Below are 26,144 nucleotides of genomic sequence, written 5' to 3' on the forward strand. Positions count from 1 at the left end.
GACACTCACAGGACAGGGACCAGCTCTTCCCATTAGTTAAGAGAGATGTGGACTTTCCTTGTTTGTTCTAAGCAAACTCGAGGCCAAAGGGACCTGAGTAGCTCAGAGAAACTCAGCAGGGGGCCTTGCCAGGGACTCCAGCAGGGGAGGCAGCAGGCCGGGCGTCTGGAGTCTGTCTGGGTGTGAGCACCCACGCACACTCTTGCCCCTGTACTGTGATTGGGGCTCAACCCGCCTGCAATGGGGAGGTGGCTTCAGACTGTCGTTGGCATGCTCATCTCTAGATTGGGGCTCAAGTGAGGCTCCTCCTACTTGCATATAGCCACTTACAGAGAACTCGCGGTCAAGACTAGTAAAACCACCCATTCCGCCACACAGTGCTTGCAGAGAGCGCGGCCCAGTCTTGGGGCACTACATTTACTAACTCAAAGGCCTCTTCATTCCAGGCTTCTTTCAGCTTAGGGTCCCTGTGAGTGCAGCCTCCACCTGAGCATCTGCAGAGACAGGGCCCCTGCCCCTAAAAGGTGGAAGGGCCAGAACATTCTCTCTTGTACCCAGCTCAGACCTGTCTTGCTTTAACTTCCAGCTGAAGACCCCAAGGCTGTGCTTTGGGGTAGTTAGTAGAGGTCTGTTCCCTGCCCCCCCCCACACACACAGATGCCTGGGAGATTGAGAAGCAGCCACACACCCAGAACACCAGCCAGACAGGGCAGGATAGGCCCAGCCTCTGGCTCCATCCCTGTGTGTGGCTCACCCAGAGAACTGAACGAGTAACAAGGGCGAGAACGTACTAAGCACTTTAGATGTGCTGTGCCTCTGGATGTCTCCGAATTTCACTATCAGACCATCCTTAAAGGCCCTACTGTTAGCCCCAGCACCGAGGACCAGGAACTTGCCCCAGGCTGCACTGTCCATAGGCAGCAGCTGCGGACTGGGAGCCCTGAGCCGTGGGAACCGAGCGCCAGGGAAACCGCAGGCGAGGAGCAGAGGGGGCTCCCGCAGGGCGCGGGCGCCCAGGCCCCGCGGGAGTTCGCGCAGCCCCAAGACCGCGGGCTAGCCGTCAGCACCGGGGACAGCTCCCCGGCCGCTCCCGGCAGCCCCCGCCGACGGTGCGCGGGGCTGCGGCGCGCGCTCCCCTCCCGGCTCGTGCGCGCGCCCTCCCCGCCAGCGCGCGCCCCGCGCCCCGGACTGGGCTGGAGCCGCGCGTGCCGCTTGCAGGGATCCAGCCCCGGCGTCCGGAGCCGCGGCCGCAACGCGCAGCTGGCAGGGACTCCCTCCTGGCCACGCAGTCGCCTTCCGGGGTCCTTCTGGGGCCTCTCGGCGCCCGCCTCGCCCTCCCGGCCCCAGCAGGCGCCGCAGACGTGGCCTGGGCTCCGGTCGCTGCTCCTAGCTGCGCCCTGCCCGGAACAGACGCCCGCCCGGCCGCCCCGTCACGTGCGCCCAAGTCCTCGGCCGGGCAGCGCCGTTCCCATGGTTCAAGGTAAGGGCCGAGCGGGCGCGCGGGTCAGCGGGTGTGGGAGCAGACGTCGCAGGCTGGGAAGCCCCAGTTCAGTGCCCAACTCGCCCACTGCAGTCTGCCCCAGCCACCTTGCCCCCAGAACCCCTGTCCAACGCAGATACGGGGCCAGCACCTCCTGTCCCATCATGGTCCACCTTCAAAGTGAACTGCGCTGGGCATGGGGGCCTAAGGGAGAGGCTGGGAGACCACTGCGTGAAGGGAGGCTTCATTTCCCTCCAACAGTGGCCTGGGGTAGCGGGGTGGGGAGGGAAAGTTTGCCAAAGAGCTGCTTGGAAACCTGCCCCTGTTCTCTGCTGCCAGGACCTGAGACCTTTTCCATTCCTGAGACTTACCATCTGTCAGGCAGGCACCACACTGGGCACTTGACCTGCCCGGCACCCCTGAGATAGGGTCATAGGTCCCATTTGACAGATGAAGAAACTGAGGCCCAGAGAAGTTTGGTCTCTTGCCCAAGGTCACACAGTGAGTGGTGGAGCTGAACTCAAAACCTGCCTCGGGCACCACTTCATGCCCATGTTTGTCTGTGTGAAACCTCAGCTTAAGTAGTGGGGACAGAAGCAGGGGTACCAGACTGACATTTGCATTTTCTCAGTCAGGAATGAAAAAATTCCAAGCACAAAAAAAAATCCAAGAGCAGCTTCATCGCCACCCCCCAGCTCCTTCACCTCCACAGGCTCCGTGCCGTGTCCCACCCAGGCCAGGACGGTGGGCAGGTGTGGTCCTGCCAGTGTGCATCTGTGGCTCTGAGACAAAGAACTCCAGAGTCACCCTTATGGACCTTTCTCCAGGCCAAAGGGACTGTCCTGGAAGCCCGAGCCCCTGCATGCCTCCCGTGCCCCACACCAGGAGGCAAGAGTTCAGGAGAGTGGAGGGACAGCACCAGGCTTCTCTGTGCACTGCCCTCTGCCATGCCAGCCAGGCTCCTGGGGGGCTTCCAGGGACAGTGGGAACTTCCAGCTCCTGAGAAGTTCAGCCTTGCTCGGAACGCACACACACGGTCTCCCCCCTCCCCCCCGAACTAGAATGATGAACAGGGCCCCGGTGACCAAGGCTCTGGTGACCAGACCCCTCTGGGCTGTGGGGAGGGCGGCATGAACTCTGTACCGCCTGTGAAGTACCGGTAGCTCTGCTGGAGCTGGGGAAAGTTCGTCACGGCTACAGCCAGGCGCAGCCAGCCTGAGCTTCCCTTTCTCTTTCCGCCTTGGCGGGCATCGCGTTGCGTGATGCTGGGGAGAAACACAACAGCACGTCTCTGCCCAGGTTTTGGGCCCTGTCCCCTGGGTTTCCTGGGAGGCTGGCTCATCTGGACTCACTTGGCAAGCTTGGAAAGGCTCCTGCAGGCCTCAGGGCCCCGGGGCCTGGGGGGGAGTGGGGAGCTCTGTGAACCTCACCTCGCTGGTCTCCAGGGCACGTAAGCTGCCAGGAACACAGCGAACACAGCGCAGGGAAGTGCTGCTTCCTGCCCCACCTCTCCAGCAGGTGGGGAGGGAGCCCCAGACACCCACTGCTGGTGCCCGTGCAGTTGGGCAGCATGGGCAAGGGTACCAGGGAAGGGTGGGCACCGGCAGAAGAGTCGCCTTTCTGGGTGACCTGGGACCAGTAACGCTCCCTTTCTAGACCTAGCCCCCATCTGTGCTAGGAGGGGATAGATCACCCTCTGTCCCCTGGAGGCCTCCACGGCTCTGTTCCTTGCAGCCCTGGATGGAGTGGGCAAGGCCGGGGCAGCCACAGCCCATTCCCTTGTTGTCCTGGTGGTGAGGGAGTGAGGAGCGGTTTGGACACCTCAGGCCAACCTGAGTCCCTGCCAGCCCCACCCCCTCTCACCCCCATCTTGCACACTCAGGGCCAGCTCTAGGTTGCCAGGGCTGGTTTGGGGTGAGGCTTTGTGGCCGGGCCCCTGGCTGCCGTGTGGGTCCCACCATGTGGGCTGACCTACAGAGCCGGGGCAGTGGGATCCAGAGAGGAGTAATTACAGCTCTCGGAGGGGAGATCGACCACATCCCAGTCAATCGCGTCCAGCTCGAAACTCTCTGGGCAGAAGGGGAAGCAGAGTGGCAGCTGGACCCTCCTGTCCTCCTCTTAGCTGCCACTCTGCTGCCATCTCCCATTCCAAAGCAGCAAAGCCCCAACCCGTGCGTCAGGACACTGTGGTGTGTGGTGGAGAGGGTGGGCTCCAGGCCGTGTCTGGGGTGAGTCACTTGGGGCCTCATCTGCAGAGGGGTGCTTCTGCCTCCCCAGGCACACAGGGTGGGCACCTGGGCACCTGTGAACTGGGCGAGGCTGTGGGGCCCACCTGAGCAGGTGGCAGCCAGTCTGTGCTGGTCTTTCTTGCTCTCAGCCCCTAGGGATTGCTCCAGAGGGCTTTGAGGAGGCTGGAGCCTCCCACCCTTGCCAGTCCCTCTCCTTCCCCTTGGACACGGAGGTGCCAGCTGCAGGGTGAAGTCTGCTGTCAGAGCTCTTTGTCCCATGGGAACTAGGTCCCCTCATTGGGTTCAAGCTGTCGAATCCTCTCCACCCCCAGGCCTTGGTCCAGGCCCCTTGCTGGGGTCAGGAAGGCCTATGAGGGGCTGCTCCTGCTGCCTGGGGAGAGGTGGGCTGTGGCAAGAACTCAGACCAGGTCTGGGTCAGAGCTAAGCTTGCGGCTTCCTGGCTGAGGGGTCCTGGGCCCTGTGCTCCTGGGCCACACATGGCTCCTGGGTCCCCGCTTCCCGGGGGTCGTGTAAGTGGGGCTAGAGGGGGACAGGAGTCAGACAGACAGGCCCATAAGCCCTGCTCAGAGGAGGGCTTTATCAAGTCCCCGCCTGGGGTTAGGGTCAGAACTGGTCTTTAGAGGACACTCTGTGGCTGCAGCATGGAGGGTGACTTGGAGGGGGAGGCAAGAGGCAGGGGACCCTGGGAGGAAGCTGCTTGTACATCCAGCAGGGAAGCAGAGGAGGCCTGGACCAGGGTGGCCAGAGGCAGTCAGATGCCGGGCACATTCAGGGTTGCGGATGTATGTTGGGGCAGTGGGCAGATGGCCAGGACAGGACAGGCGTCACTTCCATAAAACTCTAAGCAGAGGCTAAGCTGGAGACTGAGCCAGGTCTAGACACTGGGTGGGCTGCACGTAAGCAGTGAAGAGCCTGGGTATGTGGGCACCTGGAGGAGGACTGTCCTTCAGGACCAGCGGAGCACCAGGCCATACGTCCTGCCCTGGCAGGATGTTGCTACCTGTCCTCGATGAAGGTGGTCCTAGGTAGTGGCAGCCAGTCACCTGTGACCGTGTGCTCAGCTCTCCCAGGGGGCTGGGCCAGTAGGGAGGACTAGGAGCTGGCTGACCAGGGACTGGAAAGTGGTCCCAGCACAAACCCAGCTCCCAGGGCTGCAGCCACATCTGTCACTGTCCCTGGCTACCAAGTTGGCAGTGTGGCCATGCTGTAAGAGCATAGCCTTTAGACCTGACCAGAGCTGTCTGTGTCCAAGCTGTGAGTCCCTGTTAAAGTTACTTCACCTCTCTGGGCCCAGATTCTTTATTCATAAAATGCCAATAGGTATATCCACGTGGGAGGATGTATCATTCGATGGGCCGGGAACAGGGGGGACCCTCACTGCTGAGCACTAGTGAAACCTCTTTCAGGCCAGGTGTATCCGGGGAAGCCATGGCGGTGTCAGAAGGTGGCCTTAGGCAGACTGGCCACAGGGCTGCCCCTCACAAGCAGGCAGTGCCCACCGTGAAATGGCACTGGCTCCCTGGCTATGAGGTCGTGAATGAGCAGAGCCATTACCACCTGCATCTTGGTGCTTCCCAGCCAGGTCCAAGGTTTCCACAGGCAAAGACGACCCCTCGGGCAGTCCCGGGTTGGCCTTGCCTGTCTGCTGGGCCTGCATCTGGGACCCATGGGGAAGAGTCCACTCTTTTGTTTTGTTACATGTAACTTACAACCACAAATCTGTGGCCTGAGAACCAGGACCAGCGGCATCGGCATCCAGGGAAGGTTGGAGGGTGCAGGCGCCCAGCCCCTTCCACTCTCCTGGGGGACTCCATGTGCCCCTGGTTCTAGAAAACACACAGGCCGCTACAACAGAAAGCTGTCCATTTTCCTAACAGGTGACTTCACCTTTTATGCCACGTTAGTGTTTATCTAACACACATTCAGTTTAATCTACATCGTGCCATTTTAATAAACGTGATATCCACCTGCCCAAAGAGAGAAATGAAGCCATCCTGCTTCTTTGGGTTCATTGTCTACAAAGTCAAAGGCCCTAGCCCCTGGCTGAAGTCCACACCTGCGCTAGCTCTGCAGGTGGCTGTGTTGGCCACATGGGCGTCACTATCCACCGGTGCTCCCCCTTGTCCTCTGCCCCCTCCTTTCTGCCCCATGTCTGTGCATGCTCTGCGAGTGCCCTGACTGAACTGCTCACCCTCCTCATGGCCTTCCCTGGCTGGATTAGCGATGGTCCTGCAGGCTGTGCACAGTTTGGGCTTATGTAGACTTGATTTGGGGGTGCACTGGGAGTAGGATTAGACACGGTGCAGGAGAGTTCTCCATGGACGGTAACCTGGGTACAGGAGGCAGTGTCCCAGATCTGGGGAAGGTAGCCCTGGGCTGGAGCAGTCTTGGAAGGCTCCCTGGAGGCAGAACTTAGCTGCAAGGAGAGAATGGAGTGAGGGCGCAGGTGTGGCAGAGAGCTGGGGCATGACTGCCGTCACTGGAGGCAGGGGAGACCATCTGGTGAAGGTGGCTTGCTAAAGATGCCCCTGAATTTCCCTGCTCCCTTAGTGGAAGCTGCTTCCCCTTCATCTTGTTGCTTTGGACCCTTTAAGAGGACGAAGGCTGAGGCCTCACTCCTGCCCTGGCCTCAGTGCGCTGCCCTCCTGGGTGGGCTGAGGCCGCCGCGCCCTCCTTGCTCCCTGGGCTCTCCAGCTGCCAGCCCTGTGCGGTGCCTGCCACGCATCCCCTAGCGCTGGCTCTCAGTGTGGCCTGAAGTGGGCACGAGGCTGCCGGGGGCGGGTGGGGGCGGCGGCCTGCAGGGCCCCAGGAGCTCCTTGCGGCTGGAGATGGCGTGTTTACACCGTGTTTCCCAATTCCTCTCCTTGGCGTTGGCAGACGCCGGCCCACGTGGTGCATTAGGGAACTTTCCTAAGGCAAAATAAAGATGTTCATTTTTCCATTTCAAAGGCAAGTGCCCCCTCGAGGCTCCTGTACACGGCCCAGCTCCAAAGCTGGGCAGACCCCAAGGACTTTCAGGAGGGCCCACCAGGGCTGGCAACCACCATCAGCTCTGAGCAGGTCAAAGCCGGCCACTGCTTTGAGAGGGGGATTCTGGGATCTAATGATCCAAATCCAGCTTGAGGGGAGGCAGTGGAGGAAAAACTCTAGTTTGCTTAAAAATCGTAGTTTCCCTGCCTCGCGGGCGCCTCGTGGCCTGCTGAGGTCAGCCCGCCTTGGGGCTCCCCTGGGCCTCCTGTCTCCGTGTGAACCCACTTATGAAATTCAAACTAGATTTTACTTTTGGGAGCCTCCCTCGTGAGAGTCGCTCTGGTCCCCAAACAGGCTTCTCCAGGGTCGTCTTAAAACCCAGCATCTGGGTATCACTTCTGGGGTCGTTTATCTATCGCAGTTCTGCCATCACTTTCCGCCTGCCTGGTTCTTCATTGATCAGGAGAGGGGGAGGGAGTGGGGGAGGGAGTGGGGGAGGGACGGGAGGGGGAGAAGCAGAGGTGTGGGGGAGGGGCAGGGAGCCAGTGCTCACTGCAGGGCTCTTCCCTGCTGGTGAGGTGATTAAACTTCTCTGTGTGCTTTTCCCCCTCCAGTCACCATCGAAGATCCCAGACACCGGGTCGGCCCGGGACAAATGGGACCTGATGGTGGGGTCTGGGGTCTCTGCCTACAGTCAGGTGGGGCCTGCGGAATGGCCCTGTGTCAGGCTTGGCCGAGGATCCTGGCTTACAGCCCACCCAGTCCTAGCTGTACCCAGACCCCTGGAGGGGCCCAGGAGCCCCACTGGGACAGACCCCACTCCCCTGCCCTCCCCTGCTGTGTTCCTGTGTGCTGACTGGCTTCTGTATACTCCAAGACCCTTCTTCCCTGAGGGCCCTCCCTCCTGCTAAGCACTGCCTGAGGACCTTGCCTGGCCAGTGCCAGGTCTCTGCTCCTTCATCAGCCTCTCAGGGACACACCCCTGTCCTGCCACCTCCCAGTGGCCCTGTGACACCATCCCAGGCACCAACAGTTGGCTCTGGGGTTCCTCCCTGTCAGTCTTCTCCATGGGGAGACTGCTGACCCTGTCCACCCCTGGGCACACCACCTGCACGGTGTCTGCTCACCAGGGGCACTTGGTCCACACTTGCTGGGCAGCAGGGCTGTTCCTGCGGTTGGGAGGGCCAGCCTGTTGTGCAGGGTCCTCTGCGTGGCCCCCCTGGACTGATTCCCATATTTAGAGCCAGAAATGGCATCTGTTCCCATCAGGACCTTCCCTCAAAATACCCCAAACCAGCAGAACACCCACTGGGAAGGAGGGGCTCAGAGGGCGTCCAGCAGGGTCTGTCACCAGCGCCTCCCCCCCACCGCCCCATGGCAGGGTCCTCAGCTGTCAGAAGACAGTTCTGCAGGGCTGCAGGCCTCCCAGGCCGGCCCAGGTCAGCTGTGCAGTGACAGTGCTGACCAGGGTCTCCACTCTGTAAGACAGGCCCTCTCAACACACCCACGCTCGCTTAAGAGCAGCTGAGCCCACTCTTTAAAAGAGAAAGTTGACGTGAGAACAAAATTGCTCCAGGAGGCCTCGGCCACCAGGCCTGGCTCAGGTGGCCACACTGTCCATGGAAGTTGCAGCAGAGTAGCCAGCTCAGCCCCATGGAGAGGCCCAGAGGCTGAGAGAGGGCCAGCAGCACCTCCAGCCTCTGGGTCCAGGCAGGACCAGGCAGAGGTGAACGTGGCGGTTTGCATGTCAGAGCCGAGCCATGCTCACGTGGGCCACCTGGGGCGCGGAGACCCTGCGCCGGGCAAGGAGAGCCCCACTCACCTCGTTCAGCACACAGAGCCTTGGAGACGCCTGTGACCTCCACGCATTCCGGGTTGTTAAGTACATTGACTTTTGCTTTCACACTCCTGTGGTGACCTGTGTGGTGGCAGAACGAGGTCACTGTGCACATGGCTTGCCTTGTACCCATCCCCATGTCTCCCTGCTTGCTCTGAGGGCCTGCACTCGCAAGGTGGGGGTCCCCAGTGTGAAGACACCCTGTGGAGCTGCTGTCCCTCACACTGGGCCTCCCCCAGGACAGGACAGACGTCACCTGGCCCCCCCAGAAGAGAATGCTTCCCATGGGGCTCCCAGGCAGGCCACTCAGCTGGATTTTGTGAGCTCTGGAGCCCAAGAATCCTGAGCCTGGTTCCTGGGTGCCATCACCTGCCCAGGTTAGGCCAGCAGGGACCCAAACCTCAGGAGAAAATAAGAATCTGCCTCTGACAGGTCCCAAACAGCGGGAAAGGAGCTGAGCCGTGGGGCCCTGGACCCTGGCAGGGGAGTCGGTGCTGATGCCACCCTTTATTTCCACTTCATGTTGGAAAGGGTTTTGTTCTGCTTCGTTTTTTTCCAGGTGGAAATGTCGGGTGGGCGGTGCCTCTTGTTTCTTGACACTGGCAGAGGTCACCCACCGCCTCCCGGTTCCCACTGCCCAGTGAGGAGTCTGCGGTCGCGCTTGCTTTCCCCTGCAGGGCGTCTGCATCTGGTCTTCTCTTTATCGGTGGTTTCGAGAGCTTTGGTTATATTGTTCCTTGTTGCTTTCTTCACGTTGGTGGTTTCTTGAGCCTTTTGGCCTTGTGGCTTCAGAGTCATTGTCCCATCTGGAAATTTTCCAGCCAATGTTTCCTCTGATCATTTTCCTGGGGATTGTAATTGCACCCATCGGCTCAGGCCATTTGACGTCTCCCACGTCTCACTGAGGCCATCCATTCACTGTTTGGTTTCTGCTGTCTCCTTTCCCTCTCTGCTTCACCCGGGTGGTTTCTATTGCAAGTCTGCAGGTCTGCGGGCCGAGCCTCCGGTAATGCCCAACCTGATGTGGCCCCCTTGATGTATTCCACATCTTAACCAGGGCTGAGTTTTCATCTTTTGGAGGTTAGTTTCTTTCATGTCACTTACGTTTCCAGTTCACGCTCTGGTTCCCCCCTGGTGCTTCCCCTAGTGCTACAGACAGTAGCTATTTAATGGTCTTGTATCCTAATCCATTCTTGGGCCATTTCTGGGCTAGTTTCAGGGACTGGTTTTTCTCGTCACTGGAATTTGCTTTTTTTTCTTCTTCTTCTTTGCATTTGAGGAACTTTTCACTGGACGCCAGATGTTGTGAATTTTACCAGGTTGGGTGCTGGGTACTTTATTCCCTTATGCATGTGTGAGCTCTATTCTGTGATGCACTTAGGTCGTTGGGAAATGCTTGATCTTTTCAGGTCTGGCTTTTTAAGCCTTGTTGGGCAAGACCAGAGCAGTTTTTAGTCAAAACCCTCCCAGTTTCCCTTCCTGGTGCTACGTGGGTTAAGAGGCCTTCCTGTCCGATGGGATCGGAGCTGTTTCTGGACCTGCCTGAGCTTCAGGCGCTGCTCTCTAAAGCCCCCTCAAGTGGTTCTCTCCCTCGGGCCACAGGTGGTTCCGCTCTCGTGTGTGCTAACCTGTCCTCAGCTGACCACTGCAGGGCCTCTGCCGGCTCTGGGCTCTCCTCTGCAGTGCTGTGTCCTGAAGCTCTGGCTGCTCTGGCCTCCTTGGGCTCCCAGCCCTCTGCCCTCAACTCAGAAAGATGCAGCTCCCCCCGATTCCTCTGTAAGCTGACCAGGCACTGACCAGGCAGGACACTAGATGATCAGATGGCCCCCTTGGTTTCTTCTCCTGTCTTGAAAGTCACTTTCCTTCATCATCTGATGTCCAGTGCTTTGAATGCCATTGTTTCAGTTTTGTCCTGGACAGACAGTCAAGGGTCAGTAAGCTGTCGCTCTTACTCCACTGTGGCTGGACCTCTGTGGTTTGTGGCTATTCTCTGTAATGAGGGCTGGTCCTCCTGATGATGAGGCAGGTTCTGGCAACTCCTTCATTGTCGTCACTGGGCTGAGACACGGAGGGTCAGAAATCCCCAGGAGATGCAGAGCCTTCCTGGGCTCCTGCTGCAGCGCCTCTTGCAGTGTCCCCCGGTGCCTCCCCTGGACAGCTGCCAAGGCCAGGAGCCCCAGGTCACCTGAATCCCTGCCCCTCACTGCATCCAGCCCCCAGAGTCCTGCGAGGGCACCCTCCTCCAGCCACACTGCCCCTCTCACCTGAGGCCTCACGCCCATCACCACACCACGTGCCCTCCCCGTAGTCAGCTCTGACCTGCAGGACCCCACTCTCCAGCCAGCACTGCCAGTCAACTGAGAGTGGACACTGGGACAAAACAAGAGGAGCAGAGCAGCAGAGCCCCTGTCCCCAGCGACCCCCATTCCAGAACGTCATAGTAAGGTGGCCAGGGCCAGGGAGTAACAGGCAGGCTGGGGTTGCAGAGGTCAGGGGAAGCCTGTTTCCGGAAGATGGTCTGGGTCGGAAGCTGGGTGACAGTACCGTGGGAGGGACCCATGGCCCTTGGGGGTCAGGAGGAGAGGCAGCAAGGAGACTGGAGAGGCACAGCCCCAAGGGGTTCTAGAGAGATGCACAGGGGCTGGGGGTCTGGTCCTGTGTGCCCAGAGTGTGGTCTGGCAGCCCGTTCCCCAGGCAGCCCAGCGCCCAAGACATGCCGACAACCAACACAGAGTGATCCGGGAGGAAGGGCACCTGGCTGCAGCCAAGGGCGTTGGGAGATGAGGCCCGGGGTCTGTGGAGGTGGCTCCCCTCGGCCCATCCCTCCTTCTTGAGCTGCGAGCAGAATGAAGCTTTCTGGCCCGGAAGCCCCTCAGCCTGCCTGCCTGCCCGCCGTCCTTCACACAGCCGCTCCTCTCCCAGCTCACCTCCTCTCCCTTCAGGCCTCGGTGTCCTGGTCTCTGGCAGGCCACACCTCCCAGCTGTGGTCCTGTGAGCGCTCTCTTTCCTCCCTCCTGACATCACTGGTCAGGCTCTCAATAAGTAGAGGCAGTGGGGGACACCCTGGAGGAGGTGGATGGAGGAAACCTCAGGGCTGTTCTGGAAACGGCTCTCAATGAGCTGATAACAGGAAAATACGAGCAGCATGGTCCACAGGGTGGTCTGGGTTTGTTAAAAGAATAAAATGAAATCATACATATAGAAATGCCCCCCAGCTCTGCAGGCCCCTCAGGGCTGGAGCCCTTCCCACACGGCCACTTGTCATCGCAGATGGCTCTCATGGCACCCTGTGCTGGGGGGCAGTGGGTGTGGCCTACCCAGAGCACCACACAGGACAGATCAGCACCAGCACTGCCAGGCCATGGGCAGCAGGCAAGGTCTGAGCCAGGGGTGTGCATCCAGCCTGCTGCTCTCTGGGCCCTCCGACTAGGCAGGGGCCATGTCCCCCTCTGTGACTGTCCCAGCACAGCCCAGTGCTTAGCACACAGCCAGGCTCCATGGAGCAGTGGAGGCGGGAGGCTGGCTGGAGGCTGGCATAGATGTCTTGTCTCAAAGAGGAAGAGACTGAGGCCCATGGTCACAAGGACACCATGGAGGAGAGTTGGGGTCCCGCCCACATGTTGCTGACCTGGGCCGACTTGGCGTCAGGGGTGACTGGGGATGGGGGAGAGGTGGCGCCCTGCTGCCTGGAGCCCTACACTGCAGCCCGCCTTCTGGTGGCGGGAACATGGAGGGCCGTGGTGGGGGCTCCCTGAGGGTGTCTGTGGACAATGGCCATGGGCTGAAGGAGGCCGAGTCTGGACCCTGGGCTGTTTAGGAAATTTGTGCAGCACCCACTGGGCACTGGAGGTTGGGAGGACGAGGGCCGTCCAGGTGCCTTGTGTGCACAGTGGCGTGGGCAGAGAGGCTGAGGTGGGCCACCCGGTGACCGTACCCAGGGAGAAGATAAGAGAGGGCTGACACCCGCTGCGATCTGCCGCCTGCCCCCTGGACCCAGCACACAAGCGGGCAGGGTCCCTCCGGCATCAGGCACGTAGTAGCCACTAGGCGTCTGGTGAGGGAGCCTCCTGTGGCCGGGACAGGCAGCAGGCCCTGGTTGGTGCTGCAGTGTGGGTGGGTGTGGCTGATCCATCTGGGTGCCCAGGTGGCACAGGACCAGAGATCAAGCGGCTCAGGATGGGCTGTGGAACCTGCTTATGTCTGCCATGCCCCTTAGGCCAGGGTGGTGGGCCCAGGGTGGTGGGCCAGCTCTGCAGAGGACCTCCAAGAGGGCAGCCTGTCCGACTGGGCCCACTGCCTCATGGCACCCCAAGCCTTTGTTCTGGGCAGCTCTGTGGCTGAGGGGCCAGGAGCTTGGCCTGCACTCAGGGCGAGTCCCACCGAGGCCCCGAGCCCTTGCAGCTCTGCTCCCTGGGGCCTGCATCATGAGGGCCTTGCTGGACACTGAACTTGAACTCGAGCTGCTGAGCCAGGCGGTGGGCTAAGGCCTGGATCGGGTCCTGGCTGTGCCCCCCCCCCACTCTGCCTTGGTTTCCTGCCTTTGCATGAGGATGATCGCAGCCCCGACGCAGGTGCCTGGGAAGGTGTGAGCTTGATACTTGGTGTGCTGCGGCCCCTGCCCGGCACCCTCCTGTTCCTACAAGAGGAAGTGAAACTTCAAAAACTAAAACCAGACAAAACAAAACCAAAAAACCCCCACTTAAGTCCAGCAGCAGAAGGGGTTTTAAAAACTCAACTTCTGTGCATGGTTATTTTTAAGGGGGAGAAAAGTCAACCCATCTGCAGCTGAGCTGGGGCTCCTCTGGCCTCCCACCCACTTCCTGACACACTGCCGGGTTCTTGAATGTGGCAGCTCCTCTGCCCCCTGGCCTGGCCTGCAACTCTGAGCCTGCTGTAGCCCCACCCCCACCTGCCCAGGAGGCTCTAGGGGGCAGGTAGGTGACCGTGGTGGCCACAGGGCAAGATCCCTTCCCACACCTGGCACCTCTGCACACCCAGAGCCCTGCCCTGCTTGCCCAACCCCATTAAACAGCACAGAGGTAGCCCCTACTGTGTGCGCTTGCTGTGCGGACCTCTGGTGGCGGAGGACTGTAGACTGGAGAAGGTCCTTGTCCTCTAGGGGCTCTTCTGCAGGACGTGGGGGGAGGAGGCTGTGGTGCTGTGTCCTTCCCTGCTTCAGGCAGCCGGGATGGGGAGCAGGGTGTGAACACACCAGGGTAGGCACCATGTCACCCCGCCCACCCACCCCTACTGTGTGCCTTTTCTTGGGTTCATTGTCTGTAAATGGGCTGATGTCACCCTGCTGGACTGCCCCAGGGATGGGCACTGTGGGAGGTGCCGTGCCATCCTGCGCAGAGGCTCTGTGCCACAGGTGGGCTTCCCGTGGTGAGGAGCCAGCCTGAGTGAGCCGGGAAGCTCAGCAGAGGGACTAGGAGTTGGGTGGGGACCCTGGGGGCGAGGTCAGGCCCAGGACATTCCTGAGCATCCTCACTGTGCTGGAAGCAGCCAGGGCAGAGGCTGGGGCGCCCGAGGTGGGTGTGAACCCCATTGTCCTCACAGACACACGTGAGGCTGGACAGGAGAGGCCTGGGGGCTCCGGGACAGCTGCAGCTCTCCATCCAGATGCTGCTGTGGGCCTCCTCCCACCCTCTGGTCCCCATACCCTGGGGACTGGAGGCAGCTTGGGTCACTAAGGAGATGTGTGGGTGTCCTGGGCAAGGCTCCTTCTCCGTGGGCCTCGACCACCCCTTTGGACAAGGAGGGAAGAGGCTAGACCTTCCACTGCTGAGCTTGCCCCTGCACCCTACCTGTGGGCGCAGCCCAGGCTCCCCCCGTCCTGGGCAGAGAGTTTGCTAGACTGGGTGGGAACTGGGGTTTGAGACAGGCTGACTCCCAGGTGAGGGGGAAAGCCCCCCTCAAATAGGCAGCCAGCTCCAGCCATGCTGATGGTGGGTAGTGACCTCATCTTCATGAGGCCCAGAGTGCTGCCCAGGCCATGCTGAGCCAGGGTCTCCTCTGCCCCCAGCCACCACCAGCTCTGCACCTGTGCTGCAGACCGGCCTGCCCACTGTGGGCCTGGGGTTGCTGCACGTGCCCGGGCCTGTGAGCCCTGGAGAGTTGGAGGCTGCTGCCCTCTGACCTGGACCCCTGTCAGGAGCATGGGACGGGCCCCAGCTGGGATGCCTCCTTCCTCTAGCCGGTGCAGAGGCTCCGACCCCTGCTAGGCCAACTGCACAGACACCTGCCTCCTCCAGGGTCCTGGGTCCTGGCCATGGCCCTGGGGCCTGGCATCCCCTGACCATGGTCTCTGCTCCAGCTCCTCTCCTCCAGCCCACAGCTGCCCCCTACTCGGTCCCCTTCCCAGCACCAGCCAGGCTGGAGTGCTGGGCCTCCTCTGGCTTTTCAGCTCTTGGCCTGAGGGGCAGGTCCGGAGGTGGCCTTGTGCCATGGATTTTGGACAGGCTTGGGCTCCGACAGGCCCCTGGGCTCAGAGCGGGACACGGGTTTCCTGTCTCCTTGGGTCACTGCTCCCTTCTGGCCTCAGTGTACTTGCAGAGAATGTGGATCAAGGTTTCCTTCCGTCCAGTGGCTTGAGAGCCACTGCCTCCCAGACAGCAGCTTCCCATCTGTGACAGGCATTTCCTCTGCCACCAGGGAAAGCCATTAACCTGGGGGAAGCCCCAGAGGGGACCTGGCATCAGACACATCCAGCGCCTGAGGCAGGTGGCTCAGGAGGCCACGGGCAGGGTTCTTACCAGCCCTGCCATTGCTGAAGTAAGGCCCGAGCCGCCCCCCCGGCTCTGCAGGGTCTGCAGAGGTGTTCCCTCCCCTCTCCTGGAGCTCAAGGGCACCAGAGGCGGTCCATCCGTCACGGGCTCACGCGGAGCACCCACTGTGGGCCCGGCTCAGGGCAGGGCAGGGAACTGAGGGTGAGGCTCTGCGCTCAGGCTGACCCCAGGGCGCCTCATCTAGGGCCCAGGGAGAATTTCAGCACACCCAGAAAGCACCAGAGATGTTGGATGGAATGTCCAGGTCGCTGTGCTCTTTCTGGGTCCCCTCAGGGAGCCCAGACTAGCAAGCTGGCAAGCCAGGGCACCACGTTTCCTGAGCAACCCGCCCCCATCCCGGGCCTGGATGCACTAATTCCCCAACTGTGGGCATTTTCTTGGTTCCCGACAGAACGAGAGCCCCTGGGAACCCGGCTGGGCCCTCCCTGGCCCTGGCCTGCTGAGCTCCAGGGGCTGGTCTGGGCTGCAGACTGCACTTGGGGGCAGGCATTCCTGGTGCCCCCGGTGCCCCTCTGTGAGGCCGTCCCTGGCCGGCTCTGAATAACATCTCGGAGCCCAGCAGGGGCAGCCGGCGCTGCTGCACTTCCCTGTCTGTTTATTACCGAGCTCGGGCGCAGCGCAGGAATCCAGGAGCCCGCAGAGCGTGAAATTAGGAACAAATGTGGAGGAGGTCTAGACAGGAACTCTGCGGGGCCGCTCTGCTCTGCTCCAGGACGACGGGCCCTTGGGCTTCCAGGTAGCGGGAGCACTTTGAAACCAGATGGATGCGTTTGTGGAGCAAGGATCTCAGTCCCCAGAGCCCTCAGAGAACGCCACACTGGGGGGAGCCTCAGAGGCCACAGCGCGGATTCCCAGCCCCGCCCTGTCCTGGCCCCTCAAAGCCAGCCCTCTCTGCCCCAGCCTCGCTTTGTGTGATGAGTGGCCCCAACGTCACTTGGTTGGAAGGACACTTGTTAAGCCAGCAGGTCCCGGGCTCGCTGCAGCCTGGAAGCCATGTTCACCAGGCCCCCAGCTCTGGTACCAAGGACTGGAAGTCCCTGGGCTTCAGGGCCTGGCCAGGCTTGGCTTCTTGGCTCCTACCAGAGCGCTGGGCACCTCAGGAGAGTCGGCAGACAGAACCTGCATCAAGCTTTGCTGCAGGGGCTGGGGTGGACACAATTAAACAAACCACGGAGGCTGCAGCCTCGCGGCCTTCGAGGCAAGTGCGAGATGGGCAAGAGGGGACACAGAAAAATAGAGCCGGGAGAAGGGCAGGACGTGAGTGAGAGCGTGTGTCCTGTAGTCAGGGCAGCAGCACAGTGGAAGGCTGCGAGAACTCCGCGGGGAGGCAGGTGGAGACGGGTCTGGCTCTGCTGCCAGGTGCTTCCTGCCTCTGCCCTGCCCAGCCCCACTGCCTGATGGTTGGTGTGGAGACAACAGAGCCGGTCTGCGGTCTGCTCCTCGGCGGTGCTCCAGGGCAGCTTCCCAGACAGACAGGGGCTATTGGAAGGGGACCGTCACCCACCAGGGCCCCCCTGCACAGGCTCCAGGGTGGAGGAGGAGCAGAGGGCCCATCTCACAGCCTGCCCTTGTGGAAGCTGGGGGTGGGGGTGGGAAGCAAAGCTGTTTATAAAGCTTTAAAACCGTTTATGGTCCCAGGGGGCAGAGCAACAGTTCAGCGAGCCCCACTGAATCTCTGGCTGGCAGCAGGCAGCTTCAAAATTGCTGCTGGGTTGCAAACAGGCGGTGGCAGCTCTGCCAGGCTGTCACAGGGCCGCCTGGCACTTCCCTGCCTCCGAGGCAGCCTGTGCTGTTCCCCACACGGCAGGCCCAGCACAGTCTAGACGGTCCTCTTCCTGGACCAGTCAGGGGCCGCCTCCTCCAGGAAGCTTCCCAGCATCTAATGCTCCGTCTCCAGCCCTGGGCCCCAAGCCCTCCCTTCATCTCCCAGGCAGCAGCTTGGTTGGTCTCAGGACTAGTGCCTGGGTGCTGTGTCCCAGGCCAGCATGCAGCAGAGGCTGCAGTCTCCAGTGGCCTCTTGGCACTCTTTCCCATCATGACCCTGTAAGTGTGTCCTGTGGCTGAGCCACCTAGGTCCTGGAGTGGGAGGAGTCCATTGGCTAAAACTGCCTGCCTGTGTGGATGAGGGCATGCGCCAGAGGGAGGCTTCTGACCCAGGCCACAGCCAGCTGAACGCCCCAGCAGACGCGGGCCTGAGGGGCATGGAGGGCAGAGTCCCTGCCTGGAAGATTGAGGTGGGCAGCAGGATGCAGGAGGGGAGGGGAGCTCAGGGTTATGTTCTTCCATTGCGTGGAGGGGCATGGTCCCTCCCAGGACTGGCATTTGAGTTCTGAGGCTCAGTGAAGTCCAGGAAGGCTTTCTGGAGGAGGACGGCACGTGCCTGGCTTCAGTGGGGGTCAGAGGGAAGGGCATCCCAGTGAGGGGCACAGCCAGAGCAGAGAGAAGGCAGGGGCACAGCCAGGGGACAATGGCACCTTCACCCTTGGGACTGTTTGGAGTTAACTGCAATGATGTCAGGCCCGGGCACGAATGGAGCTGCCAGGAGCGTGTGCGTCTGTGTCGGGCCTGGCCCTGGAACCTGGCACCCAGCACGGGCGTTGCTGTTCCCTGAGCGTGTATCTGCGGAGCGAGGCGGAGACGCTCCAGCTGGACAGGCCGGGTGTTGGAGCAGCTGCTGCTGACAGCCCTGGGCACCTGGCCTGAGCCGGCACCCTTCCCGGCTGCCTGCCACTGGAAGGAACCCAGGCCCAGAGGAGACACAGCTCAGGGCCCAGGGGCCAGGCAGAGCAAGGGACCATCTCAGGCCTGGGAGCATGGCCATCTCTCACAGTGACCCAAGGAAGGACATAGGCCCAGGGAGAGACACTGTCTGACAGTGCACCTGCCCTGGTGCAGAGTCCCCAGTGCCCAGTTCTTGTAGCCCACAGGAGGCCGAGCGGGGCCTGCAGGTAGGGGTCCCTCGAGTGCACTGTCTGGAGCCCCTGCCTGCCTGTCCCAAGGGCCTCAGCACCACAGTCCTGATCTTTGCGTCTTACTCCCCGTCCCAGCTCCTGGGGCCCACCAGGCACGTGCTCCCTGGGGAACCTGGCCCCGGCCTAGAGCCCCAGCTCTGGTCAGTGACTGCATTCAGCCCGTCACGACAGCTAACAATACCCAGGCCCTCTCTCTCACCTCCCCAGGTTTAGTGAGTCCCCTTGGAAGCAGCAGGGCCATGACTGTCTGCTCTGGGCCAAATATCAGAAGCCCACTCAGCTGTGTCTTCCCAGGGGAGGGTCTCGCACCTGGGTCAGGACCCCAGCAGAGGACAGGTTTCTCTACATCTGTATCTGTCCTCTTCCCCTGGGGCCAGTTCCTGCTGGCTGTCCACACACATGGCACAAAATGCCAGCCCTGGCCACAGCTAGACCACTTATGTCTGCCCAGGTCCTGGGACCAGCAGGGACCTGTTCCATCTCTCAGGAGAGAAGCCAGCCTGGAGCACACGTCCACTCCAGCCCCAGTGAGCTATGGGCAGCAGGCAGCAGTAGGGGTACAACTGGGCACCAGGGGCAGGGTGCAGAGAGGAGGGTCACAGAGACGGGGCTCAGTGTCCTACACATGAGCGTGCCATGGGGTCAGGGCATCCGTGCAGACGTGGGCCTTGACAGGAGGGAGAGGGAGCCGCAGAGGGCACTGCCCTGCCCTAAGGTGGATGGTCATGACCACTGGCCCTGACCACTCTGCCTCCTCATCCTGCTGCTGGGGCCTGACAGGTCACGTCATCCCTTCAGTCCGCAGTTTGCATCCCACAGAGAGGAGGGCCAGCCTGGAAAGTGTCAGACGGGACGATGGGCAGGAATGGCCTCTGTGTCGAGACCCTGTGGTCCCCACAGGTAGTGAGGACAGCTGAGGCTCTCAGCTGCAGGAGAGGCCTGTTCTCCAGGACGATGCTGCAGACCAGCTTGGCCTAATGGGACACTGGGGCTGGGCTGGACTCCTGGGAGGCCCCTGCCTATCCTGGGCCTCAGTCTCCTCCCCAGTAACCTCGGCGTCCCAGCAGCTGACCTCTCCTCCTCAGGCTGTCCTCCTGACCACAGAGGAGGACTCCCCAGAGTCCCTTCTGCAACCTCAGGGGAAGGTCAAGGGCATATCAGTGTCCCTGTGAGACCCAAAGTGGGGACGAGGGCAGGACAGTTGAGCCCCATGCCAGGGCACCTGCCTGCTTGGCCTCAGCTCACCTCTGCAGAGATGGTACCAGTCATCTGGACGGCCCCGCCCTGCCGCTGCCGCCCTGGATCCTGCCTGTCAGCCTGTGTCCCCAGCAGGGCCAGCTGGCCAGCTGGCCTGAGCCACCTGGGGAATTGTGTGGGACTGGAGCTGCCAGGCAGAGCTCCCAGGAGCATGTGAGGTCCCTGGCTCCGTCTCTGTCCTGTGTGTCTGGCAGTTTGTCCGTCTCGGCCTGGCTCTGCTGCTTTGAGTCTGTCTGCAGCAGGCTGTCTGCACCTTGCTCTGTCTGCCTGTATCTGGAGTTGGCTGTGTGTCTGGCTGGATCCTCTCTTGCTGTCTTCCTGTCAAGGGGCCGGGTTCCAGGTCCCTGTGTCCCAGCAAGCCCCTCTGTCGGTATGTGTCCATGTCCCCCCTCCACGGGCACCTCCCTGCCTGGTGTTGACCCTCACAAACCTGGCTCAGAGTCAGCGGGGGCACCCCGAGGCCTCCCCCATCCCAGCCAGACCTCGCCTGCCAGTTATTCTCGTGCATTCTTGGAGGAGGGTTGATCAACCCGAATCCCAGCGGCTTTGGCAGATCCCCAAGCCCTCCAGGGACGTGCACACGGAGCTTGTCCTGCCAGCGTCTGTGAGGGCCTGGGAAAGGGGCGGTGGGCACCTGTGCTCATGCCCCCACGGGGCAGCCGGGAGCGGGCTCCTCCATGTGCCAGGCACGAGGTGGCTGCCAGGAGGCCAGGCCAGCCTGTCCATCCAGGGAAAGACAGCAGGAGACGCAGAGGAAGGTCAGATGATGTAGGAAAAGCCCCTGCGTGTGAAAGGCAAGGAGTGCGCCTGGTCTGTTGGGGAGAAGCCAGGGGAGGGTGAGCCCGGAGTTGAGTGGGACTGTCACCTTTGGGGGCGCGCAGGGGAGGGGCGGGGGCAGAAGCAAGACCGAATGCCCACGGTGTCACACTGTGGACTTTGGGACCAAATGTTTTCTATGATTAATGAGCAAAATTAAATTCATTTAAAATTTTTAAAAAGAGAGAAAAATAAAGGCACACAGTTGTGGAGTTGGTGGGGGAACTGCTCTGAGGTCTTTCCAGTGAGTTTGAAACTGTCTCCTGACTGCGTACCTAAAGGGGCTGGCACAAAAAGGATAGAAACCCAAACTCGGTTCAGAAGCGTTGTCAGTGAACCTACTGGTCACGTTATTTTGAAGATGATCACATAGAGGAGAGGACAGGTATGCTGACCTAAGTGGAAAAAGCTGCCCACCACGGACACCACCAGGCTCAGCGCCTCGAGCGCAGACCCGACCCTACAGTCGCACCAGCAGGAAATACCAGGAGCTGCGGGCACCCCCCCGCCAGCCTTGTCTGAGAACCACCCTGTGGGGCCATACCTGGGGTCCCACCAGAGCAACCCAGGAGCCGCCAGAGGGGCCTCCAGACCCACAGTCCCAGGGGGGCCACTGAACACCAGAAGGAGTGACTGCAGGATCCAGATTCATCAACGAGTCTGTGGCATCACGGTGACGCTGAAAACAGGAACTAAGGGTCACCGCTTGTTCTGCAAGTGGCTAGAGGTGAGACTGGCCCCTGTGCCCTTCCTTACGGCTGCTCGGGGCCAGCAGTCTAGGACGCGCAGGCGGCTCTTCTGCACTTCCCTCAGAAGCACCAAGGTGAACGGCTGGGGAATGGACCGCATCTGAAGTGGCTGTTCCGCGTGTCCCCATGGACTAGCCTGTCTGGACTGGCTCAGGCTGCCTGAGTGATCTGGTGGGAAAGCTGGGCCAAGCCTCTGAACCCCCGGGTAAGGCAACAGTAGGACCAGAGAGGAGCAGAGGCCGCCTGACTGCGAGGCGGAAGCCAAGCGCCACAGAGGAGCGAGCGCCTGGGCGGTGAGGCCCCGCGCACCCAGCGCACAGGCTGGTGGTGGCTTTCCTCCCTGGTGGCGCAGGGAGGCAGGAGGAGGGCTTGTGAGAACTGGCCTGGCCTGGAGGCCAGCACATGCTGAGGCACAAGCCGGCCGGGAGCAGGCATCTCGGAGCCCCTGGAGCACGCAGGCTGGGTGCTTTGCTAAGTCCTCGTCTGTCAGTTTGGCACCAGTGTTGGTGGGTAAACTGGCTCGCTCTGGGATCTTGCAAAACTCCAGTCACTCCAGTCACTCCCGCCACCCGGCCCCTGCCAAAAAAAGAAAAAAGACTTGGGAATAGGGGAAGGGGTCTGTCGGCCACTCTGGCCACTCCACTGGCTCGCGAGAGGGCATGGGGATGGCCAGAACTCGTGAGGGGGTTGCTGAACCTTTGTGCCCACACCTTGAAAAGTGAGCAAATGCTCATGGGAGGGGGCATGGGCTCCAGGGTCAGTCTGTCCCCCGCGTTCATGTGCTGGGCCATGTCCATGGCAGGGCTCCAGGCAGGAAGTCCCTGAGCCCAAATTCCCACCTCTGACAATGTCCCTAAGAGGTCATTGAGGTAGGTTCTGTGGTCCAGGAGCTGCCCTGCCCTAAACATCATTAAAAATATTTTTTCTCAGTGTAAACAGCCTAGATATCAAAAAGGAATTGGCTTTCAGTTTTGTAAGATAAAAAAAAAAATCTTAAGAGTGAATCTTCTTGACAGTGCTAGATTGTACAATTAAAAACAGTGGCCAGGCTCAGTGGAACACACCTGTAATCCCAGTGACTGGGGACGCTGAGGCAGGAGGATCACAAGTTGGAAGTCAGCCTGGGCAACTTAGCAAACCCTGTCTCAAAAGTTAAATAAATAAATAAATGGGCTGGGGTGTAGCTCAGTGGTAGAGCACCCCTGGATTCAATACCCAGCACCCCCCCAAAAAAATTGAAGATAGTAGATTTTATGTCCAATGTCCAAGCATTCTGTTACTATTGATATTTAAATGAAAAAGCATCAGTCATGTTAAACAATGGATTATGATCAGAAATTATGTTGCACCCGAAATTTAATGATTCAGAAAAAGAAGAATGGTCGAGTTAGGTGAGAAGGCAAGAAACAGGACCCGGAGCCCAGCTCACTGCTGAGCGCAAGATCTTGACAGAACTGTGCTAGCAGCTCCCACCTTTTGCAGACGAGAAACAGGCTGGGGTGGGAAGGGAGAGGCTTCAGGGGGCTCGTCTCTTCCCACCTGCCCTGTTCCAACCTGAGCCTTCACCTGTCACATGCATGTCCGGGGGTACCTGCTCCCATTTGGCTGGTTTCTTTCCTTTCTGACATAGAAGGGTGTCTTCTGCACAGAGGTCTGGGTGACCCCGCGGGGCTGCTGGTGTTTTCACAGGCTGTTGATGGAGAAGAGGGCGGATGACAGCCGGGACTGTGGTCATCACCGGGGGCATCTTGGCGACTGTGATTCTGCTCTGCATCATCGCAGTTCTGTGCTACTGCCGCCTCCAGGTACCCCCCAGGGCAGGGTAGGGCCAGGGCAGGGGAGGCCCAAGAGGCTCCAAGAAGGGACAGCCAGATCTCAGAGGAGGCGCCCAGCAGACAGCATAGGCGAGGACTCCACCTGCCAGGCTCAGGGTCCATGGCCACCTGCTCACTCACCCAGGGCTTTCGCCAAGGCTCAGAGAGGACAAGGCACTGAGCGGGGGGCACACAGCTGCCCAGGGGGAGGGCAGAGGCGAGAGGGGCCGCCCTGCATGCTCCCTGGCCTGCCTGTGCTTTGGTGCCTCCGGAGGCCCTGTGTCCTCCTGAGGTGGGGAGCCTTCTGGGCAGGGTGAGGTGGCCCAGGGCGGTGTCCACAACTGGACACCGGGGCTGGATGGGGCTTGGACCCCAGATCTACAGCCCCCATCCTCTGTCTCCATTGGCAAAGTGAAGATGGGGGATTTCTGGACGAGGGGAATGAGCCACCACAAGGTGCTGAGCGCAGCGCTGGCCCCAGCAAGACTGGCAGGTGGTTGTGAGCGGGCGGGCTCCCGGCAGGGCTGCCCTGGACCCTGGGGACCCTCTGGCGTGGGCCAACCTGTAGGCACACGTGCGGTGGTGTGCAGCACGGTCACCCTCTCCCGCAGTACTACTGCTGTAAGAAGGACGAGTCCGAGGAGGACGAGGAGGAGCCGGACTTCGCCGTGCACTCGCACCTGCCCCCCCTGCACTCCAACCGCAACCTCGTGCTGACCAACGGACCCGCGCTGTACCCGGCCGCCTCCACCTCCTTCCGCCAGAAGTCCCCACAGGCCCGGACACTCTGCCGCAGCTGCTCCCAGTACGAGCCACCAACCTTCTTCCTGCAAGAGCCTGAGGACGAGGACGAGGACGAGGCTGTGCGCAACGGCGGGGGGCGCGTGGCCTATAAGAGCATCAGCCAGGAGGACCTGGAGCTGCCCGCCGGGGGCTTCGGGGGCCTGCAGGCGCTCAACCCCAACCGCCTATCGGCCATGCGCGAGGCCTTCTCCCGGAGCCGCAGTGTCAGCACGGACGTGTGACGGCTGTCACGCGCCCAGCTCTGCCACACAAGGTCTCCAGGCCACTACAGAATACCCATGGCATGTCCCCAGGGCCCCAGGCCCAAGCCCGGGCTCAGCCCAGCCTTCCTCACATCCCTGTCCTCAGGGGTCCCCAGGCATGAGGAGCCCCAAGCCCTCTGCAGGGATGAGGCTCAGTGACCCCCAGTGTGGCCGCTTCAGGTAGAGGCCCAATGCCAGGGCAGGTGGGGATGGCAGAGCAAGGCAGGGCCTGGCTCTTGGGCACAGGGCCAGGCTCCTACCTCCAGGAGGTGCGGGACGGTGGCCGTGGTTCCAACCCCAACTCAGCTCCCTGGCTGTGTGGCCTGGGCCATGCCATGCCCTCCCGGGGCCCTGGTCTTCCTGCCTGTGCCAGGAAGGGGTGGCCTCTGTGATGCCAGGGGCCCCGCAGCACAGGCCTCCCGGGGACAACAGGGACTCCACGCCCCCTGAACTCGGGTCCCCTTCTTCCCCCCCCTCCTTCTGCCCCCACCCCCTACAGGCACCTGCTGGGGCGATATACTGTTGCCCTAAATGCCTGGCAGACGGACAGAAGGGAGAGTTTAGGGCAGCAAGGTTCTTGGCGTAGTTGGCCCCTGGTCTGCTTCTGGTGAAGAGGGAGGCAGAGGGAGAGGGGACACTGCACAGCTGGTCCCCAGCCTAGGCCAGGCCAGCAAGCAGACACCTGGGGGGTAGGGAGGTGGGCAGAGCCGTGGCCCAGGGTTCAAAGGTCCCCCGACTCACCAGGAGTCCTGGGTGGCCTTCCCATCCATGGGCCTCAGTCTCCCCATCTGCCTGAGGAAGGCTGGCCTCAGAGAGTCCTTCGAGCTCTGATTCTCAGCAGGAGCCACCATGTCCAGGGAGATTGGGCCCCCCCTTCCACCTTCTTCCCCCCAAGCCCAGTCCCTGCTGGTGCCCCGTGGGTCCAGCCAGAGCTCGCTGCTCCTGAGTGGGAGCGCATGCCCCTCCAAGCTCCAACCAGGTCTCCCGGGGACTTCTGCCCCCTCTCTAGCCCTCCATCACTGGAGGAGATGGTGCCCAGTGGCCGCCAGGGGCACTGCCCCACACCCACGCCACTGCCATCCAAGCACAGCTGTCCTGCCAGGAGGGGGCAACTTTCTCTTTCTGGGCAGCAGGACCCAAGAGCCCCTTCCCTCTGGGAGCCTCCCCCTCCCCAGGTCCTACCATGGAGCCACGGGTGGGTGGGCGCTCAGCACAGGCACCTCCCAAAAGATAAGCCTTCAAGGGCCTGGGCCACCCCGAGCCAGGCCCGAGCAGGACCTTCGCCCTCTTACTCCAGCGCCCGTGAGTTTCCAGAGACGGGGCAGTTGGTGGAGACCCTCGGCCTGGGCGCCGAGTTTCCCTCCTCTTCTTCCTTCCTCCCACCTCGGCCGTGGTGGGGTTCACTCCAGGGCCTGTGCAGTCAGCTCCCCACACCCCCAGAGCCTGCATCCCATCCCACCCTGTCCTGCATCCTGTGGAGTCGCCGGGCATCAGCTGGGGTGGGGCGGAGGGCACTCCCCAGCCCTTCCACGTCCCTCCCTTCTTCCTGGCCTCTTCCCTCTGGTGTAGTTCATAGATCTCCTTGAAACAAGCACCACCCCTCCCAGCCCCCTCCATGCCGCCATGACGGGGCCTGCTGGTGGAGCCCTGGCCTCCCTGGGAAAGCGAAGCCAATAAACCTTGTCTCGCAGCTGCTGCTCCGTGTCTTCAGTGTGCCTGGGCTCCTGCAGTGCAGCCCCCTCCTGGAGCTGCCCAGTGTCAGACAGTCACCTTTCTGATCTGGCTGGCGGGGTCCAGGGCCTGGGCCTGGGAGTGGCTTTCTGGGAGGACTTGCCACAACAAGTCGCTGTGTTTTTTAGTTCCCTAGAGGTGAGTCGATCTTCTGAGATTGGGAACCACCACTGTAGTGCTGAGCTTCTAGAAAGTTTGTGGGTAACGGGCTGTGTTACCTGGGACAACAGGCTGACCATCTCTGGGCCTGCTTTAGTATCAATGCAATGGGGACCTTAGAACTTTCCTGCCGGAGCCCAACAGCTGCTCTGGATGGTAGCCCTCCGATGCCCATGGGTTCAGGCACACACAGGGGAAAGAGTGCACGGGCTGATTGCTGCCTCGGTTCCCTCAAAGCCCCAAGTCCCTCAGAAACTGTTCTGGTGAAACGAGGCA

At 61.2% G+C, this 26,144-nt stretch overlaps 1 protein-coding gene across 3 annotated transcripts; it reads left to right on the forward strand.

Annotated features, from left to right (window-relative positions):
- The first annotated feature begins 1,197 nt into the window (after positions 1 to 1,197).
- On the forward strand, positions 1,198 to 25,592 carry FAM163B (family with sequence similarity 163 member B). Of its 3 annotated transcripts, none has more exons than XM_081262733.1 (3): positions 1,198 to 1,480; positions 22,808 to 22,923; positions 23,544 to 25,592. In XM_081262733.1, exons 2-3 carry the CDS (start codon positions 22,831 to 22,833, stop codon positions 23,955 to 23,957), a joined length of 507 nt encoding a protein of 168 aa, XP_081118859.1. In that variant the 5' UTR covers positions 1,198 to 1,480; positions 22,808 to 22,830; the 3' UTR covers positions 23,958 to 25,592. The 3 variants fall into 3 exon arrangements, with proteins under 3 accessions (XP_081118859.1, XP_081118860.1, XP_081118861.1); XM_081262734.1 differs by lacking the exon at positions 1,198 to 1,480 and adding an exon at positions 17,448 to 17,558; XM_081262735.1 differs by lacking the exon at positions 1,198 to 1,480 and having other exon boundaries at positions 22,437 to 22,923.
- Positions 25,593 to 26,144: the final 552 nt, after the last annotated feature.

Source organism: Spermophilus citellus (genome assembly GCF_964194105.1).
Source record: "Spermophilus citellus genome assembly, chromosome: 2".
Classification (NCBI taxonomy): domain Eukaryota; kingdom Metazoa; phylum Chordata; class Mammalia; order Rodentia; family Sciuridae; genus Spermophilus; species Spermophilus citellus.